At 42.7% G+C, this 19,159-nt stretch overlaps 1 protein-coding gene across 2 annotated transcripts in view; it reads left to right on the top strand.

Annotated features, from left to right (window-relative positions):
* The window catches only part of PIR (pirin), a 103,823-nt gene that overhangs the window by 60,308 nt on the left and 24,356 nt on the right, over window positions 1-19,159 (top strand). For both annotated transcript variants that reach the window (XM_043896536.1, XM_043896535.1), the window contains 2 exons: window positions 334-418; window positions 9,981-10,025. In XM_043896536.1, coding sequence (XP_043752471.1) covers window positions 334-418; window positions 9,981-10,025 — 130 coding nt within the window. The remainder of the gene's footprint in view (window positions 1-333; window positions 419-9,980; window positions 10,026-19,159) is intronic.

The following is a 19,159-nucleotide window of genomic DNA, read 5'->3' on the forward strand; positions in this document are numbered from 1 at the left end:
CAGGAGAAGACAAGAAGGGAGAAGGTTGTAGAAGCTGTCGGCCATTGAACTATTGATATCAGATCATATTTGAGAAATGGCTGTAGGGAGACAGCTGTAATGCTGAAATAGCTTGTCAACAATATTGTCAAGCTAGGAGGGTGAACTTTTAGACTGAGACCCTCAGGAGGTGGGTATATTGGTAGCCCATCATATCCACTTTAATAGCATCTCCCAAGAAGGAGTTGTAAATATAATGGATCCAGGCCCTAGGCCCATGACAGTAGGGACCAGCTCAAGTAAAGATGAACCTTATTCCTGGAAAGATGCTGATGATTTCCTCTTTCTTTTCAGTCCAAGATTTACACTTACACACCAACCTTATATTTGGACTTTAAATTGGACCAAGGAGCGAAGCATGTGCAATCTATTCCTAAAGGTATGATGGATTCTGGGGTTTAGTAATCCTTTCAGGGTGAAAAAACCATAAGGGCCACTTTCCCTGGAATGAGTTTGTTTCTGAACCTCAACACAAAGTTCTATGAACCTGTGTATGTTTAATTATGTTTAAATGAGCAAATAGTGCTTGAGCTTTTCAAGTTAAGAAAATCAGGAGGAATTCATAGAATGTTAGGGCCAATCCATTGGGGCCACCCCTCATTTCATTGGTGTGAACACTGAGGCCCAACAGATTCATTACTTGCTCAAGGCCTTATAAGGACTTGCTGGACACGGCAGGACATTTATCCAGGTCTCTTGACTTCCCAGCCACTTTTGACTCACAATTCCTGGAGGCAATCCAACCTGTGTTACTTATGAACAAGTGCATTCTTGATTGAGATACAGCTTTTGTTATGGAGGATTTACTTATAAGTCACCATTTAAATCCAAAGAACAATTAGAAAACTCCCCAAGTATTTAAAGCCAGTTTTAGTTTTTAAAAGGGCCACCCCTGAAGTCATTAGGTACAGTATTAACCTTGGACCCATTCTTTTCTTTTTTGTTTTTTTCCACTCTGGCTACTTTTAAGTTCAGAAAGGTTTTTTACATGAATGCAATTAAACATATGCCTACCTTCATACATACTTTTTATAACAGTAAGTGTGACAGCACATATGCTTTAAGTTTTAAGTGGGTTTTTTCTTTTATTTTTTGAGTTTGCTTCCCTCACAACTGTCTCCCCCACCTCTCATCTACCCATAGCAGTATCCTCTCTGTATCCTAGATCAGGAGTAGTTCAGAGATAATCCTTGAATAAGATCTTGCAGTATTTTTCTCAACCCTTACTTCTGTACACATATATGTACATGTAAATGTACACAAATATAGGGTTTTGTCCTTGTTTTACTAAAATGAAATCATAAATAAATTTTTGCATCTTGCTTTTATGACTGAACCTCATGGAAATTCCTCAGGATCTGCTCCTTTGCCTTTGAACCCATTCTATGCCCTAGGTTGACTACAATGCATTTAGCTCTTCCCTCTCAGCAGGTGCTCCCCTTGTTTCTAGTGCTTGGCTACTGCACGCTGGTCTGCAGTGAACATCCTTGTACCCATGTACTTCCTTAGGGGGGTTGTTTTGTTATGACAGGTTTCTAGGGATGATCACGAGCCCTATGCATGTTTACTTTTAAAAGTCTGGCAGATTGCAACTCAGAAAGGCAGTCCTGCATTCCAACAGCAGTATATGAGACAGCAGTTTCTCCATGATCCTACCAATACTTAATGTGTGTGAAAGTGAAGTGAAAGTGAAAGTGTTAGTCGCTCAGTCATGTCTGACTCTTTGCAACCCCATGGACTGTAGCCCACCAGGCTCCTCTGTGCAGGATTGTCCAGGTAAGAATACTGGAGTGGGTTGCCATTTCCTCCTCCAGGGGATCTTCCCGACCCAGAAATTGAACCTGGGTCTTCCGCATTGCAAGTGTATTGTTTACCATCTGAGCCATCAAGGAAGCCTGCGTGATTCATGTTAATTTTGCCTCTGTACTTCACCACTACCCTATATATTGCCTCATAAGAGAATATGTATCTGTCAGTTTACAAAGCCATACTTCTAGATTATTTTGTCATTATGGATTTTAAACAGAGTTGTTTCAAAGATGTCTTGGGACACATACAAGAACAAGTAGCTTAGAAATGCATGTTTATTATTGGGTCACTGTAAACTCACTTTAAACAAGTCTGTTACAAACCTAGTTAAGATGCAGAAAAACGTGTCTTTTGCAGTATGTCATTTTCAGTTATAGTGTGTTCTCCACTTGCCCCCCATATACACTCATCCGTGTTTTCATTGTGTTAGCTGACAAATCTAAAGTTTGAGGCTTCCCTATCCAATTCCAGGCAAACAATTTAGGTATTATAAAGCAGCACTTCTTATTTATAGTTCTGGCTGCCTGTAATCCAGCATAAAAGTGAAAGTGAAAGTCACTCAGTTGTGTCTGACTCTTTGTGACCCCATGGACTGTCCATGGAATTCTCCAGGCCAGAATACTGGAGTGGGTAGCCCTTCCCTTCTCTTGGGGATCTTCCCAACCCAGGGATCGAACCCAGATCTCCTGCATTGCAGTCAGACTCTTTAATCCAAGATATTGGTTAGTAAAGTTATACTGTATAAATTTTAATATCAAGTCATTCAAGTCAGGGTCACCTTTTGTCTTTTTAAACCACCTTCATAGATCAAATTCCGTTATAAAATCCAAGGACTGCCTAAATTTATTTTATTTGAGAGCTGTGTTTTATCAAGTATTCCTTGAAATTGTAGCCCATTGGCTGGGTCCTCGTGTTTTGTTTATAATATTTTGATTGTTTTGTTACTCATGGTAAAGGGATTTGACATGGATGTCTGTGTTATGTTTGGCTTTTGTCATAAGCTTTACAATCTCACTAATTTAATGTTGACTTTGTTGTACCATTACCAAACTAAAGGATAGAAATATAGGCATGCACTGCTGCCATCCCATTTCTGACACCAGGAAAATGCTTAAGTCCTGAGGGACATCCAGTTAAGGGAGACTGGTAACATTTCTCATGAGTCAGATGAGGTTTTATCTGAATTCCATCCCATGAATAGTATTGGAATCAATTTTTACCATCTCTTTACTTCCTTTGGGCAAGGCACGTTTCTGTAGAGTTGTGCTAATCTTGCAGAAAACAGATGTTTCATGCAGTGATGATTTGGAAGGCAGTTGATATCAGAAATTGAGCTAGATGGTGCATCTCTTACAAAGAATCCAATTTGTTGAGTCTCTGACAGTACCAGATTCTTCTCACATTAGCCACACATTTTTCATGTTAGTTCTTGGCTAAAACTAATAATAAGTAGTTATGTTTTTTGTTTTGGGTTTTTTTTTTTTTTTTGCAGTGACTTTTACCATCTCTTGCAAAGCAGTGTGATTTCCCTTGCTGTAAACTGATGTCCAGATAACACTGTTTGTTATCATTCATTGAGAAGGTCATAAATCTATATTTCTAGGAAAATATCAATCTTTTCCAAGAATCTTGTGCCTTCTGGTCCTCCTGTCCCCCTTTGTCTTCTAACTGACTGCATCACAGTTGGGCCCTCAGTACCCACTCTGTTTATTTTTTCCATCTTCCTTCACAGTATCCCTGCTACTTGATGTTTAAAAGCATGATCTGCAATGTTAAAACTGGAGGATTGTTATGGTATAGAAAAACTTCATTTCGTAAGCCCTCTTTGCTTCCCTCAACTTTTTGCTTTTCTTTAGGTATATGTATTTCTTCAGATTGGAAATGCAATGGGCTTCTTCCTTTGGTAGTGCTAGCTCTTCATGGATCAGAGGGGGCTCTCTGATGGCTTTTGTCTCAACTCCTTAGATATTCTTTTGTGGAATCTGTGGAAATGAACTGGTCTTAATAGCTTGAGGACAAAAATCACTTTTTCCTCGCTGGCCAACCCTCCACCACCTCTTTTGCTATACTGGTGTGGTGACACTCAGAAAGGACATCTCAGTTGTTGTTCGTCTCTTTATGACTCACCATTTCTACTGTGGTCAGGACTGCACTCAGGAATGTCCACAAGTACACGTATGATGGATGCTTCCCCTAGTAGTCCTAGCCTGGGAAACATCTTGGGAAACTACTCTGGCAAATCAAACAAAGGTCTTGGTGGTAAGGAACTAGAAATCAATCTGGGATGCCATCAGGTCTACCCCTGGTGCATCTCCACCCCGCCTCAGTGGTAGATCCGGGAGGGGCAAGAAAGACACCTGTGTCGGTAAGGGACAGACTAAGTCTGACCAGGGAAGGAAAGCTTCGGTGGAGAGTCTGTCTACACCCCCATCTAGAGCAGAGAAGGACGCTTCTGGTGGAAAAAAGCCACAGCTGTGGATGCTGCTTTTTTCTCTTTTATAGATGGGAGCTAGCAGTTCCAGAACCACTTCTTTAAAATGTATTTAAAACACTGGAACAAGTTCGATCCCCAGAATTTAAAAAGACACGCCTGATCTTCTTCTGTGATACTGAATGGCCACAATATCCTTTGGAAGATGGGGAATGCTGACCTGTTGAAGGATCTCAATTATTACTGTTTTACAACTGGACTGGGCTTCCCTCGTAGCTCAGTCGGTAAAGAGTCTGCCTGCAATGCAGGAGACCCAGGTTCAATTCCTCGGTTGGGAAGATCCCCTGGAGAAGGAAATGGCAACCCACTCCAGTATTCTGGCCTGGAGAATCCCATGGACAGAGGAACCTGGCAGGCTACAGTCTATGGGGTCACAAGAGTTGGACACGACTGAGTGACTAAACACATATATACATCAGTCAACAAAATTTCTTCAGAGAACATACAGCTTATCCTATTATTCTGTAATAACAGAGTAATGGCTGCACAAAGATGTCCACATCCTAGTCCTGGAACCTTTGAACGTGTTACCTTACATGGTACAGGGGATGTTACAGCTGTGATTAAATTAAGGATCTTGAGATGGGGAGATTAGCCTAGGTAATCCAGGTGGGCTGATGTAATCATAAGGATCTGTATAAATAAAAGAGGGAGATGGGAGTCAGAGTGAGAGAAAGATGTGACTATCAAAGCAGAAACAACAAAAACTGGTTAGAACCTACTAGGCCTAAGATGGTGGAAGATTTGACTTCCACTAGACCTTGAGCTTCATTACATGCTCATTATAATACATCAGCATATGCTAACTGACACACCCACAGATGCTGTGACAGTTCAGAGGCTAACCATAAAAGGCCAAAAAGTGGGTGGTGGCCCAATCCCTACCCCTTCCCCAAAATAGCTTGAATAATCCTCCCAATCATTAGTGTATGAAGTTACCCAGCCCATAAAAACTAACCATGCCTTACCCTAGGGCCTCTCTCACCTTCTGGAAGGGCCCACAGTCTGTCAAGGAGTGTGCATCTCCCTGAATAAATCTGCTTTCACTCTGCTTCAGCTCCCTCTTGAATTCCTTCCTGCTGGAAGCCAAGGGCCCATCCCAAGGACTCACCAGAGAGCTAGGATGTGACCATTCTCTCATACCCTCTTCTCCTGCAAGAAAATCATATTCTCTGGGTATAGAAAATTGACTGGAAGCAACCAATTAGAGGCTGTTTCTCTCACCTATATGATTTTATCTGCAAAAGAGAAGAAAGAAACAAAATAAATACGTTCCTTGTTTCATCCTTCGTGCTCTTCTGAACAAAAAACATTAAAGCGTTGAAAATAAAAACACATCTCTAAAGTTGAGAGGGAAAGGGATTAACAAACAATGCCGTCATGACAAGGACACATCAAACAAATCCAAACTGAGCGGCATTCTACAGAATAACAAGTCTGAGAGTAACATTGAAACATATACATTACCATATGTAAAACAGATAGCCAGTGGGAATTTGCTCTGTGACACAAGGAGCTCAAATCCAGGGTTTTGTGACAACCTAGAGGGGTGGGGTGGGGTGGGATGGGGTGGGAGGGAGGTTCAAGAGGGAGGGAGCGTATGTATACCTATGGCTGGTTCATGGTGATGTTTGGCAGAAACCATCACAATATTGTAAAGCAATTATCCTCCAATTAAAAATAAATAAAATAATTTAAAAACAAAATAATAAGTCTGTACTTTTAATGAAGAAAAAGACTGAAGAACCATTTCAGATGAAAGGAGATTAGAAGTGACAATTAAATGCCACACGTGAACCTGAATTCCATCCTGGTCTAGACATGTATTTTTCGTTTTGCCCTAAAAAGCATTACTGACACAATTGGCTCAATTTAAATGTCTGCACAAAGCTTATAGTATTACATTAATGGTCATATTTTTTTCACTGATATTGTATCAATGTCATCATTTTTATAAGTGCACTCGGGTTATATTGGAAAATACTCTTGGTTTTAGGAAATACTTGCTGAAAATTACTTCAAAGTAAAGGGGTATCATGTCTCCAAGTTTACTCTCAAGTATTTCAGAAAAAAAAAACAATGATGTGTGTTTCTAGAGAGATTGATAAAGCATATGTGATTTCAGGTTAGCTTTTGGAGAATCTGGGTGAGTGGCATATGGTAAATCTCTATTTTGGTAGCTTTTCTGTGTCTGAAATTGTTTCAAAGTAATAGTGAAGTGAAGTGAAAGTCACTTAGTCGTGTCCAACTCTTTGCGATCCCATGGACTGTACAGTCTATGGAATTCTGCAGGCCAGAATACTGGAGTGGGTAGCCGTTCCCTTCTCCAGGGGACCTCCCCAACCCAGGGATCGAACCCCGGTCTCCCACACTGCAGGTGGATTCTTTACCAACTGAGCCACCAGGGAAGTCCTCAAAGTAATAATTAGCAAATACTGTGGTGGAATAAGGAGGAAGAGGGAAATATCCAGTGGATCTGCCTGCTGTCCAGGAGGCCAGGCATGGGGTCCATGGTGAATGAGCTGCCTGCCCAAGTTGGGTGTCGCAGTATCTAGGGGGAAGCTCTTAGGAACCAACACTTCTTTGGGGTGTGGCATCCAGTGTGACCCACAGTTTGGGGAGAGGTTCCTGCTCTCCTTAGCCCTGTTGCCTTCTCCCTTTCCCAACCCAGAGCTAACCTTTGTCATGGATTTGGCGTGTCACCAGGCCATATTTTTCTACTTTCTCTACATGTACATGTATAAGCGGTTGTTGGAAAGCTCATTGAAATGAACTTAAGACTGAGGGAGGAGGAAAATGAGTTGGGTTAAGGCAAGGAACATAGGCCAAGAAAAGTTCTCACTAGGGATGTTTGCAGGAATTGGGAACCTCCCTGGAAATGAGAGCAAATGCCACAGAGAATGATTTACGTGTTTAAAAGAAAAGTTTTACACGTCATCTGTTGGACTGTATGTAGGAGGTCTGTCTTAAATGTGTTTCCAATTAAACCAAGCAACGGGTCCAGGGATAAAATGTGACCTTCCTCCCAACTCCTGTTCTGTGTCATAGCCTCAGGGTGGGAGGGAGAGCCCTTCGCAGCTGTGAAGAGCCAGTGGCTTGGAGACAATCTTTTCAAGGCCTGTGACCTGAGACAGCAAAATGTCAGGATGTATCCATTTCTGGTGCAGTACAGAAAAGTGAGAGGAAAGATAGAGGAAGAAAGAGTGATGGGAAGGACCTGGAAATCTCACAAGAGAACTCTTTGTTGATATAATCCTGCTCTTAGCAGAGAAGGAATTCCAAGAAAATGTGGTAGTTTGTAAACATATGTAAGCATTCACCCAGTTTGACTGTTGTTTTGCTATAGCTTTAAGAAACAAATGCTTAGTGGATATTAAACAAGGTTTAATAGAAGTGCAGGTAGACAACATGTTAAAAACAAGGAAAAAAGGAAATTACCCTCTGTTTCTATTTTATTCCCTCTGTACCTTCTAACCAGTAACATGAGTTGTGTTAGTAGTGGTGAAGGTGAACTCTCTATCATAATAAAGACTTGTGCAAGGAACAAAAATAGGTGAATGCACATAGTACATTGACCTGGCCATTTGGTCCTTCTGGATAAAAGATTTAAAAAGATAAAAAGGGAAAGAAAACAGACCAAGGCAATTAAGTGTGGACTAATTTTCTGCTTGGAGGATGAGGAGGAATGAAGCAAAGGAGGTGGAGGAGAAATGATATTGGAACAATCACAATGATTCCAAATAAAAACCCACTTGAGCAATTGAGAACTTTGAGGTTCTGTCAAACTCAGAAACCATTAATTTTTTTTATATCTTTCAACCATGAGCAGAGGATCTATTATGTCAGTCACAGCATGTTCTTGCAATGGAATGCTTTGCAGGCTTTCCCAAGGATGGGTTATTTCTCTATGTTTTGACATGGAAAGGTATCCAAAATAGAATACTGAGTTCTAGTTTTTAAGCAAATAATATATAGTGCATAAAAGAAAAAAAGGAACTTCCCTGGTGATCCAGTGGTCAAGACTCCTGGCTTCCAGTGCGGGGGGCATAGGTTCAATCCCTGGTCAGAGAAGAACCCACATGCTGTATGGTTCATCCCCGCCCCCCCAAAAAAAGAAACTGAAAGCATAAATATGAAATTGTTAATGATATTTATGGGCTGGGAACGACTAGCATGTGTTTTCAGCATCTAGCATGAACCTCCCTCTTCCATACTGCACACAACATGAAGATCCATGACCTTGTCTTTCTCTTCTGTCTCCATCACAACCAGTTCACGTGAGTGGTAGCTGGGCTCTAGATGATGGGAGGTCAAGTTCAGAAGACTGAGCCAGTGGTGCAGTAAGGAAGCAAAAGTGTGAGTGTGCTCTGAGCAGATAGATTTACTTCCAGAGCCCTTAAACACATTCTAGTCAAATCTTGGGGAGGAAAAACAGTGAAAGAGGAGGTTGAAAAAATATCATCCAGCATCCACTTGAGTGTCTGTCTTTGTTTTGCCATCCTTTAGGTTTTCTGAACCAGACTCAGTTTATGTTGAGTTTGATCAGTTATGCCTTATCGTGTGGGCCCCTCTTGCACATTTTAACCCACCTGGCAGCACAGCCACATCCCCAGTGTCTACTTTGTCCTCTATAATTCTTCACCACGTTGACTCTGCCACAGACCTCAGTCTGGATCCTGCCCTTGTACCTTGGACACAACCCTGCATTCCCTGCGCGAATCTTCTTTTTCACCAAAGACACACGGAGTGATGTCCTGATTCTGTTTTGAGCTGGCCCCTCCTACATTCATGTCCCTCAGTGGCACTGAAGGATCCCCTCTGGGCCACAGGGACAGGACATAAATATCTGTGGAAATCAATGCTGGTGCCAAGAGGGCAGATAGTGGGTTGTCTGTGTTTCTGAGTTCTTGGCCCACGGGTCACAGTGGGAATCTGGCAAATGCTATGTATCCTCTTCGCAGAAAAGCTTATCCACTTGAAAAATTCTGTGGACAATTCCAAGGAGGGCACAAGCCATCTGAAGCCCATTCATACCCCAAAGATTATGCCTCTCCACATCCCTGGAACTGATGCTCTGTTTTAGGACAGAAAAGAGAGTGTTCACTGGAAACTAAAATGCAACTAAGTAAGGAGAAGCACATTTCTAGCATTCTTTTTACACTTAAAACTGCTTGGAGGTCCAAGGAACTGAAGATAAGCCAAACTAGTGAGTTGTAGTTATTAGCATGATGTTCTACCTGGAAGGAACAGCTTGTTTATTAGCACAGCTGTTGGCATATAGGTATACAGTCAGTAAGCAGCATACTGTCTGCTTGGGCGGTTCTTAAACATTTGGTAACAAGTCATTTGGGTTTAGTTCTGTGTGGTGTGTGCATGTACACGTGTGTGCACATGTGCATGAATTTGTGTGTGCAAGCATGCATGTGGGAGTGTGTGTGTTCTTAGCAGTTTATAGAACTTAAATGTAAAAAATATATGTATCTAAAAGATTTGATCTCCAAACTTATCATTTATATCTGTTATATAAGCTTGTATGTTTATATTTCAAATAGAGATATTGTTAAATATTTGATACTGTTATCCCTTTGTTCCTTTTGGCATTATGGACACTAACCTTTTAATGTCGCTGGTCCCTTTTCAGGGTGGACAAGCTTCATTTATACCATATCTGGAAATGTGTATATTGGTAAGTGATGAGTCTGTTGCTTTGGGTTCAATTGCAATATAAACTACTGCCAGGAAGAAAGGATAAGATGAAACCTTTTGTGTAATTGAATCCTTTGCCTCCTCCTGTCCGGCACTAGCCCTCTCTACACTGTAGTACATACTGGTATCCCCAGGGCAGGGCACCTCTCAGCTTCCAGCATGTTCAGTGAGGGAGAAGAATAACAGCACCAGTCATGACAGGAGCCATTTTACTGTAGCCTGTGCAAATGTCAGGTCCAGCCATGATTATGTGGGCTGACACCTTGCTAAGTTGTTGGCAACCCACATACTGATAAGGGGGCTTCCCAGGTGGCACTAGTGGTAAAGAACCCACCTGCCAGTGCAGGAGACTTAAGAGATGTGGGTTCAATCCCTGGGTCGGGAAGATCCTGGGAGCTGGAAGAAGGTGAATTTGCTGTCCCAGGTGCTTCTGAGAAGTCTCAAAGTGAGGCCTTTTCTTTGAGTTTCCTGGAGGGATTCTATTCAAGCTATCCACGTGAATGTGCCCCTGGTAACACATCCTTTCTTGTCTGCCATCCCTTTCCTGTCTAACTTTCCCACTGCCTAGACGTGTTTCCTGGGACTGCCTCCCAGATAAGCTCCTTGGACTCAAATATGCACCTCAGGCTGTGATTCTGGGAAAAGCTACAGTAAGAGAACTAGCCTCCTTTCTCCCACTCTGGGCTCTTCATGGACAGGATAGGTGTTGTGGATGGGGGTGGTGGGAATAGAGCAGACCATCTGACCACTCCAAGATGCAAGCCAGGAATCCCATTTCTGAGACCCTCTTTGGTTGGGGGCTCTCCACCCCAACCTGCAGCACAGCCTCCTCAACAATGAACTTGCTGTCCTGACATGACTACCTCCTTGGACAACATACTCCCAGCCCCAGACAGCTGACTTCCTGGTACACTCTGCTCAGGGCTGGAAGGCCACACCCAGAGCCGGTTAAACTATTCTTTATATTCTCCAAAATGGGAGTTATCATTGCCTGAATTTAATCTTCTGAAAAATAATGGTAACCCAGAGCTTGTGTGTTTTGATTTTATATCATAGAAATGGGCTTAGTTCCTCTATTACCAATTAGCATTTCAATTATGGTTCAGAAGCAAAATTCATTTCTTTTGGCATTTGAGAAAGTGTGAAAACGATTTAGTAGTAGTATCACGAGTCCATTGGCATACACATTAAACTGTATTAACCATCTGGAAGGGATGAAGCATCATTTGTTTTTTATGATCTTTCGAAAATCTTGGTTTTCACATAGTATATACTTTCTACAAATGGAGAGTAATAGCCATTTTTTTTTAATGGAGGTAGCACCCCTGACTTAGCATTTCAAGAGAAATAAAATAATGCACAGATCTGGTTTCCTCGGTGTGTATGCCCAGAAGTGGGATTGCTGGGTCATATGGCAGTTCTTTTCCAGTTTTTTAAGAAATCTCCACACTGTTCTCCATAGCGGCTGTATAATGTATATTATCTAGGGTGAAACAGATCACCAGCCCAGGTTGGATGCATGAGACAAGTGCTCGGACCTGGTGCACTGGGAAGACCCAGAGGGATCGGGTAGAGAGGGAGGTGGGAGGGGGGATCGGGATGGGGAATACATGTAAATCCATGGCTGATTCATGTCAATGTATGACAAAAACCACTACAATATTGTAAAGAAATTAGCCTCCAACTAATAAAAATAAATGAAAAAATAAAAAAAATTTAAAAAATAAAATAATGCACAAATGGAAAGTAATAAAGAAAACACATGGATTCAGAGCTGGTTTGGATACCAGAAATGTATAGAATGTGAAAGGACGGGGGCAGCAGATTTTCTCCAAAGGACCAGGTAGCAAGTATTTTCGTCATTGCAGGCTGTACAGTTTCTGTTGCAGTGACTCATTCCTGCCTTTGTAGCACAATAGTAGTCACAGGTGATACATACACGATTGGGGTGGTTGTTCCAATGAAACTTGATCCATGGCCAGTGAAATCAGATTTTTATACATTTTTCACGTGTCATGAACTACTCCTCTTGGGATTTTTCCCAATCATTTAAAAATGTAAAAACCCTTCTTAGCTTGTGTGCTCTACAAAAGCTCACATTTGGTTCTGGTTTTATAGGCAAGGAAAAATTTTTCCTCTACCGTTCTAGGTTCTCTTTTTGGCTGGGCTATGAGTTAAATCAACATAAGACAGATTAACAGTAGAAAAACAAGCTTAATTACATACGTACAGGAGTCCCGTAAGATATGAGACCCAAAGGCAAGTTGGGCAGACGCCGTCCTGAGCTAAAGAATGAAACAGGGACTTGGGGCTTCAAAGGGGAAGAGGGTGATTCACAGGATGATAAGAAGAGCAGATGTGGGGTCATGAGATGTTTGCCATGCCATGCACATGGGTCATTCAGATAAGTTATCTCTGGTGATAGTTCTTTGTACTAGGCTCCTTGTGTGAATTCCTTTAGGTAGGAATCTTTTGGGCCTTGATTGTCTTCAGCTGAAAACAATCCGCATACCAAAGTGGCATATCTTGGAGAGGCTCTGAACCTGTTCAGTTTAAATGGTTGAAGGGGAGAAAGATGAACAGATAATCTTCAAAACCCGTTTCAGCCAGTAGGTACAACCTTGTTTCCTGACCGACCTTTAGTCCAAGAGTTTAACAAGTGAAAAGAGTTCAGTGGTTTGAGGGATAAGAAAGGCTTACACACCCACTTGTTTTTCTCAACGTGAGGCAGGATTTTCCTGAGTCATCTCTGCTCATTGGCCCTGTCACTTCTCATGACCATGAGCCACAAGTGCAAAACATCTGGCAGGAAATGGGGTCACAGTCTGGAGTGCTGGAGCAAACTTGCATCTGTCCAGGGTAATGGGGACCATGGAGAGGATGTAGATCATGAAACTTCTCTCCTGGGAATCTGCTTCAGCCAATGAGGAGCTGGCCAGATGACCTCATTTAAATTTTATCTCCTTCTGTTCACCCTCTCCTCCCCCGAGTGGAGATGGTAATGAGAAAAACAAAAGGGCAAGAACAAATAACTAGAGAAGAAACAACAAAACAGAAATAATGTGTGCTGACCTATAAAATCTAGAAAGAATCCCGAAACTGCTGATTTTATTGCCTCAATTTTATCTTGATTATAAAACCAGGATGGCACCAGCCAACCAGATGGCAGGAAGTGATAAGCAAGTAATTGTCTTTTTCAAGCTGTCAGGTACCTCCATTCTATTGAAATAGATGTTATAAATATGTACTTAACTATGGGGCTGGAATATATAGACTGCAGTTTGGCTGGAGAAGGTAGCCTGGGGAATTCCGTAGATGGAGATTTAAGAGGACTATTAAAAATATTAATTGATACAGGAAGTACTTAAAAGATGGACATCAGTAGATTTAGTTTGAGTAAGAACAGATGGAGTTTGAAGGTTAGAAAATGCTGGACATTAACTAGTTGTCTAAGTTAGATTCTTTTTCTTGAGTATTTTGTTTTTAATTGGAGGACAATTGCTTTACATTGTTCTGTTAGTTTCTGCTCTACAACAAGATGAATCAGCTGTATGTATACACATATCCCTTCCCTGTTGAGTTGCCTTCCCACCTCCCAATCCCACCTCTTTAGGTCATCAGGGAGCACCAAGCTGAGGTCCCTTCATTATACAGCAGCTTCCCACTGGCTGTCTATTTTATGCATGATAGTCTATATATGTCAGTGCTACTCTTTCAAGTCGTGCCAGCCTCTCCATCCCCCTGTGTCCACGAGTTTGTTCTCTATGTCTCTGTCTCTATTCCTGCCCTGCAAATAAGTTTATCAGTAACATTTTTCTAGATTACGTATATAACCGTTAGTATATGAAATTTCTTTTTCTGACTTACTTCACTTTGTATGACAGAGTCTAGGTTGACTCACATCACTATAAATGACCCAATTTCATCCATTTTATGGCTAAGTAATATTCCATTATATATATGTACCACAATTTCTTTATCTGTTCTTTTGTCAATGGACATCTAGATATTTTTAAGTTCATAGTGAGTACTTCCCTGGTGGTCCAGTGGTTACGAATCCACCTGCCAATGCAGGGGACATGGGTTCTATCCCTGATCTGGGAAGATTCCACATGCCGTGGGGCAACTAAGCCCACATGCCACAACTACTGAGGTCATACTCTAGAGCCCAAGAGCCACAGTTGCTGAGCCTATGTGCTACAGTTATTGAAGCCCCTGAGCCTAGAGCCTGTGCTCTGCAACAAGAAGCCACCACAGTCAGAAGCCCACATACCACAACAACAGAGTAGCCCCTGCTGGCTGCAACTAAAGAAGGCCCGTGTGCAGCAAGGAAGATTCAGAGCAGCCAAGAATAAATCAATACTTTTTCAAAAAAATTTAAAAAGTGAAGTTCATGGTGAATATGGTGAAGCCATATGCTGCTGCTGCTGCTAAGTCGCTTCAGTCATGTCCAACTCTGTGCGACCCCATAGACGGCAGCCCACCAGGCTCCGCCATCCCTGGGATTCTCCAGGCAAGAACACTGGAGTGGGTTGCCATTTCCTTCTCCAATGCATGGATGCATGCTAAGTCACTTCAGTCATGTCTGACTCTGTGCGACCCCATCGACGGCAGCCCACCAGGCTCTTCTGTCTACAGGATTCTCTAGGCAAGAATACTGGAGTGGGTTGCCATTTCCCCTCCGGGTGAAGCCATATAATTGCACGCTAATAACACTCTGAGGCTTCCCTGATAGCTCAGTTGGTAAAGAATCCACCTGCAATGCAGGAGATCCCGGTTCGATTCCTGGGTCAGGAAGATCCACTGGAGAAGGGATAGGCTACCCACTCCAGCATTCTTGGGCTTCCCTTGTAGCTCAGCTGGTAAAGAATCTGCCTGCAATGCAGGAGACCTGGGTTCGATCCCTGGGTTGGGAAGATCCCCTGGAGAAGGGAAAGGCTACCCACTCCAGTATTCTGGCCTGGAGAATTCCATGGACTGTATAGTCCATGGGGTCACAAAGAGTCGGATACGACTGAGCGACTTTCACACAATGCCCTGAAGAAGTGATGGAATTAGCAGAACTAAAATAAGACAAATAGAATTCGTACTTCCTTATTTAAGAGTATATTTGAGGGGGGGAGGAGCCAAGATGGCGGAGGAGTAGGACCGGGAGACCACTTTCTCTCCTACAAATTCATCAAAAGAATAACCGAATGCAGAGCAAACTTCACAAAACAACTTCTGATCGCTAGCTGAGGTCATCAGGCGCCCAGAAAAGCAGACCATTGTCTTCGAAAGGAGGTAGGACAAAATATAAAAGATAAAAAGTGAGACAAAAGAGCTAAGGACGGAGACCCGTCCCGGGAAGGGAGTCTTAGGCGGCCTTGCTTGGGCTAGGGTCCGGGCCTGAGTGCCCTGAGGACAATCGGGGGGAGCTTCTGTGAGGTGCCAACTTGAACTGTGGGAGACCAAAGGAGAGAGAGAAAATTGACCGGCCGGAACACACTGCCGGCCGTTCGCAGAACAAAGGGACGGGGAAAGTCCCGAGAAGAGCTCGCAGGCTGCGGACCGGCCCAGCCCTGCCGGAGGCAGGAGGCAGGGGGGAGGGGAAGGTCGCGGCGAGACACAGGGCGCAGGCACCCGACCAGCGCGGGGCGGGGACTGGGGCTGGGGACGCGGAGGGCGGAAGGCGCGCGCACCCGCCTGGCGCCAGCGGAAACTGAGACTGGGTCCGCGGAAGGGAGTGGGTGCGCCACACCTGGGGATAGCGCGCCCACCAAGCCCCTGGCTGCCTGGACCGCTCTGACGGGGAAGGCACAGAGAGCAGGCGCAGCTTTTCCTTCCGCGCTTTTGTGTAACACCCGAGGGCTGGAACCTCGCGCAGCGCGGGGCGCGCTCCATATAGAACAGCCGGGAGCCTGAGCAGCGCAGACGGAGAAAGCAGCGTCAGCCCCTTCCGGCAGCGCCAGCCCCGCCCCCGCAGGGCCAGCCCCTCCCCGCAGCGTCAGCCCCGCCCCCGCAGGGCCAGCCCCTCCCCGCAGCGTCAGCCCCGCCCCACAGCGCCAGCCCCGCCCCGCAGCGTCAGCCCCTCCCAGCAGCGCAACGGAACTAGCTACCTGAATAAGAGTCCGCCTCCGGCCGCCTGTGTCAGGGCGGAAATGAGCCTCTGAAGAGACCGGCAAACAGAAGCCAAATAAACAAAGGGAACCGCTTCAGAAGGGACTGGTGCAACAGATTAAAATCCCTGAAGAAAACACCGACTTCACCGGAAGGGCCCTGTAGATATCGAGAAGTGCAAGCTGGAACGAGGAGCTATCTGAAACTGAGCCGAACCCACACTGACCGCAACAGCTCCAGAGAAATTCCTAGACATATTTTTACTTTTTTTTTTATTTTTCTGTTTTTTCTAAGTAAGGAAAAAAAAAAAAATTTTTTTTCTTTTTATATTTTTCTTTTTTATTTTTTCTCTTTTATTTTCCTTTAAAATTCCCTATTACTCCCCCATTACTCCTTAACTTTCATTTTCATAGATTTTTACGATTTTTTTAATTAGGGGAAAAAAAAAATTTTTTTTTTCTTTCTTTTTTTTTTTTTTCTTTTTCTTTTTTTTTCTTCTCCTTTTTCTTCTTTTTTTTTTCTTTCCTTTTTCTCTTCTATTTTCTATTTTTCTTTTTCTCTTATTTCTTTTAAAGTCCTCTAGTACTCCTCTACTACTCTTCATTTTCATCTTCACTACACTATAACCTTACAAAAAAAAAGAGAAGCCCTATCTTAAAACCGAAGATTATTCCCTCCCAATCTTGACTCTCTGTTTTCTACCTCAGAACACCTCTATTTCCTCTTTTCCCCTTCTCTTCCCCATCCAATTCTGTGAATCCTTGTAGGTGTCTGAGATACGAGAACACTCTGGGAACAGACAGCTGCGTAGATCTGTCTCTCTCCTCTTGAGTCCCCCTTTTTCTCCTCCTACTCATCTCTATCTCCCTCCTCCCTTTTCTCCTGTTCATGTAACTCTGTGAACCTCTCTGGGTGTCCCTAACGGGGGAGAATCTTTTCGCCATTAACCTAGAAGTTTAATTATCAGAGCTGTATAGTTGGAGAAGTCCTGAGACTACAGGAAGAATAAAACTGAAATCCAGAGGCAGGAAACTTAAGCCCAAAACCTGAGAACACCAGAAAACTCCTGACTACATGGAACTTGAAGTGATAAGTGACCGTCCAAAAGCCTCCATACCTACACTGAAACCAACCACCACCCAAGAGCCAATAAGTTTTAGAGCAAGACATACCACGCAAATTCTCCAGCAACACAGGAACATAGCCCTGAATGTCAACATACAGGCTACCCAAGGTCACACCTAACACATAGACCCAACTCAAAACTCATTACTGGGCACTCCATTGCTCTCCAAAGAGAAGAAATCAAGTTCCACGCACCAGTACACTGACGCAAGCTTCCCTAACCAGGAAACCTTGACAAGCCAAACGTCCAACCCCACCCACTGGGTAAATCCTCCACAATAAAAAGGAACCACAGACCTCCAGAATACAGAAAGTCCACTCCAGACACAGCAATCTAAACAAGATGAAAAGGCAAAGAAATACCCAACAGGTAAAGGAACAAGAAAAATGCCCACCAAGTCAAACAAAAGAGGAGGAGATAGGGAATCTACCTGAAAAAGAATTTAGAATAATGATAATAAAAATGATCCAAAATCTTGAAAACAAAATGGAGTTACAGATAAATAGCTTGGAAACAAAGATTGAAAAGATACAAGAATTGTTTAATAAAGACCTAGAAGAAATAAAAAAGAGTCAATTAAAAATGAATAATGCAATGAATGAGATCAAAAACACTTTGGAGGGAACCAAGAGTAGAATAACGGAGGCAGAAGATAGGATAAGTGAGATAGAAGATAAAATGGTGGAAATAAATGAAGCAGAGAGGAAAAAAGAAAAAAGGATCAAAAGAAATGAGGACAACCTCAGGGACCTCTGGGACAATGTGAAACGCCCCAACATTCGAATCATAGGAGTTCCAGAAGAAGAAGACAAAAAGAAAGGCCATGAGAAAATACTCGAGGAGATAATAGCGGAAAACTTCCCTAAAATGGGGAAGGAAATAGCCACCCAAGTCCAAGAAACCCAGAGAGTTCCAAACAGGATAAACCCAAGGCGAAACACCCCAAGACACATATTAATCAAACTAACAAAGATCAAACACAAAGAACAAATATTAAAAGCAGCAAGGGAAAAACAACAAATAACACACAAAGGGATTCCCATAAGGATAACAGCTGATCTATCAATAGAAACCCTCCAGGCCAGAAGGGAATGGCAGGACGTCCTGAAAGTAATGAAAGAGAATAACCTACAACCTAGATTACTGTATCCAGCAAGGATCTCATTCAGATATGAAGGAGAACTCAAAAGCTTTACAGATAAGCAAAAGCTGAGAGAATTCAGCACTACCAAACCAGCTCTTCAACAAATGCTAAAGGATCTTCTCTAGACAGGAAATGCAGAAAGGTTGTATAAACGTGAACCCAAAACAACAAAGTAAATGGCAACGGGACCACACCTATCAATAATTACCTTAAATGTAAATGGGTTGAATGCCCCAACCAAAAGACAAAGATTGGCTGAATGGATACAAAAACAAGACCCCTATATATGCTGTCTACAAGAGACCCACCTCAAAACAAGAGACACATACAGACTGAAAGTGAAGGGCTGGAAAAAAATATTTCATGCAAATGGAGACCAAAAGAAAGCAGGAGTCGCAATACTCATATCAGATAAAATAGACTTTCAAATAAAAGCTGTGAAAAGAGACAAAGAAGGACACTACATAATGATCAAAGGATCAATCCAAGAAGAAGATATAACAATTATAAATATATATGCACCCAACATAGGAGCACCGCAATATGTACGGCAAACACTAACGAGTATGAAAGAGGAAATTAATAGTAACACAATAATAGTGGGAGACTTTAATACCCCACTCACAACTATGGATAGATCAACTACACAGAAAATTAACAAGGAAACACAAACTTTAAATGACACAATGGACCAGCTAGACCTAATTGATATCTATAGGACATTTCACCCCAAAACAATCAACTT

Source organism: Cervus elaphus, chromosome X, assembly GCF_910594005.1.
Source record: "Cervus elaphus chromosome X, mCerEla1.1, whole genome shotgun sequence".
NCBI lineage: Eukaryota > Metazoa > Chordata > Mammalia > Artiodactyla > Cervidae > Cervus > Cervus elaphus.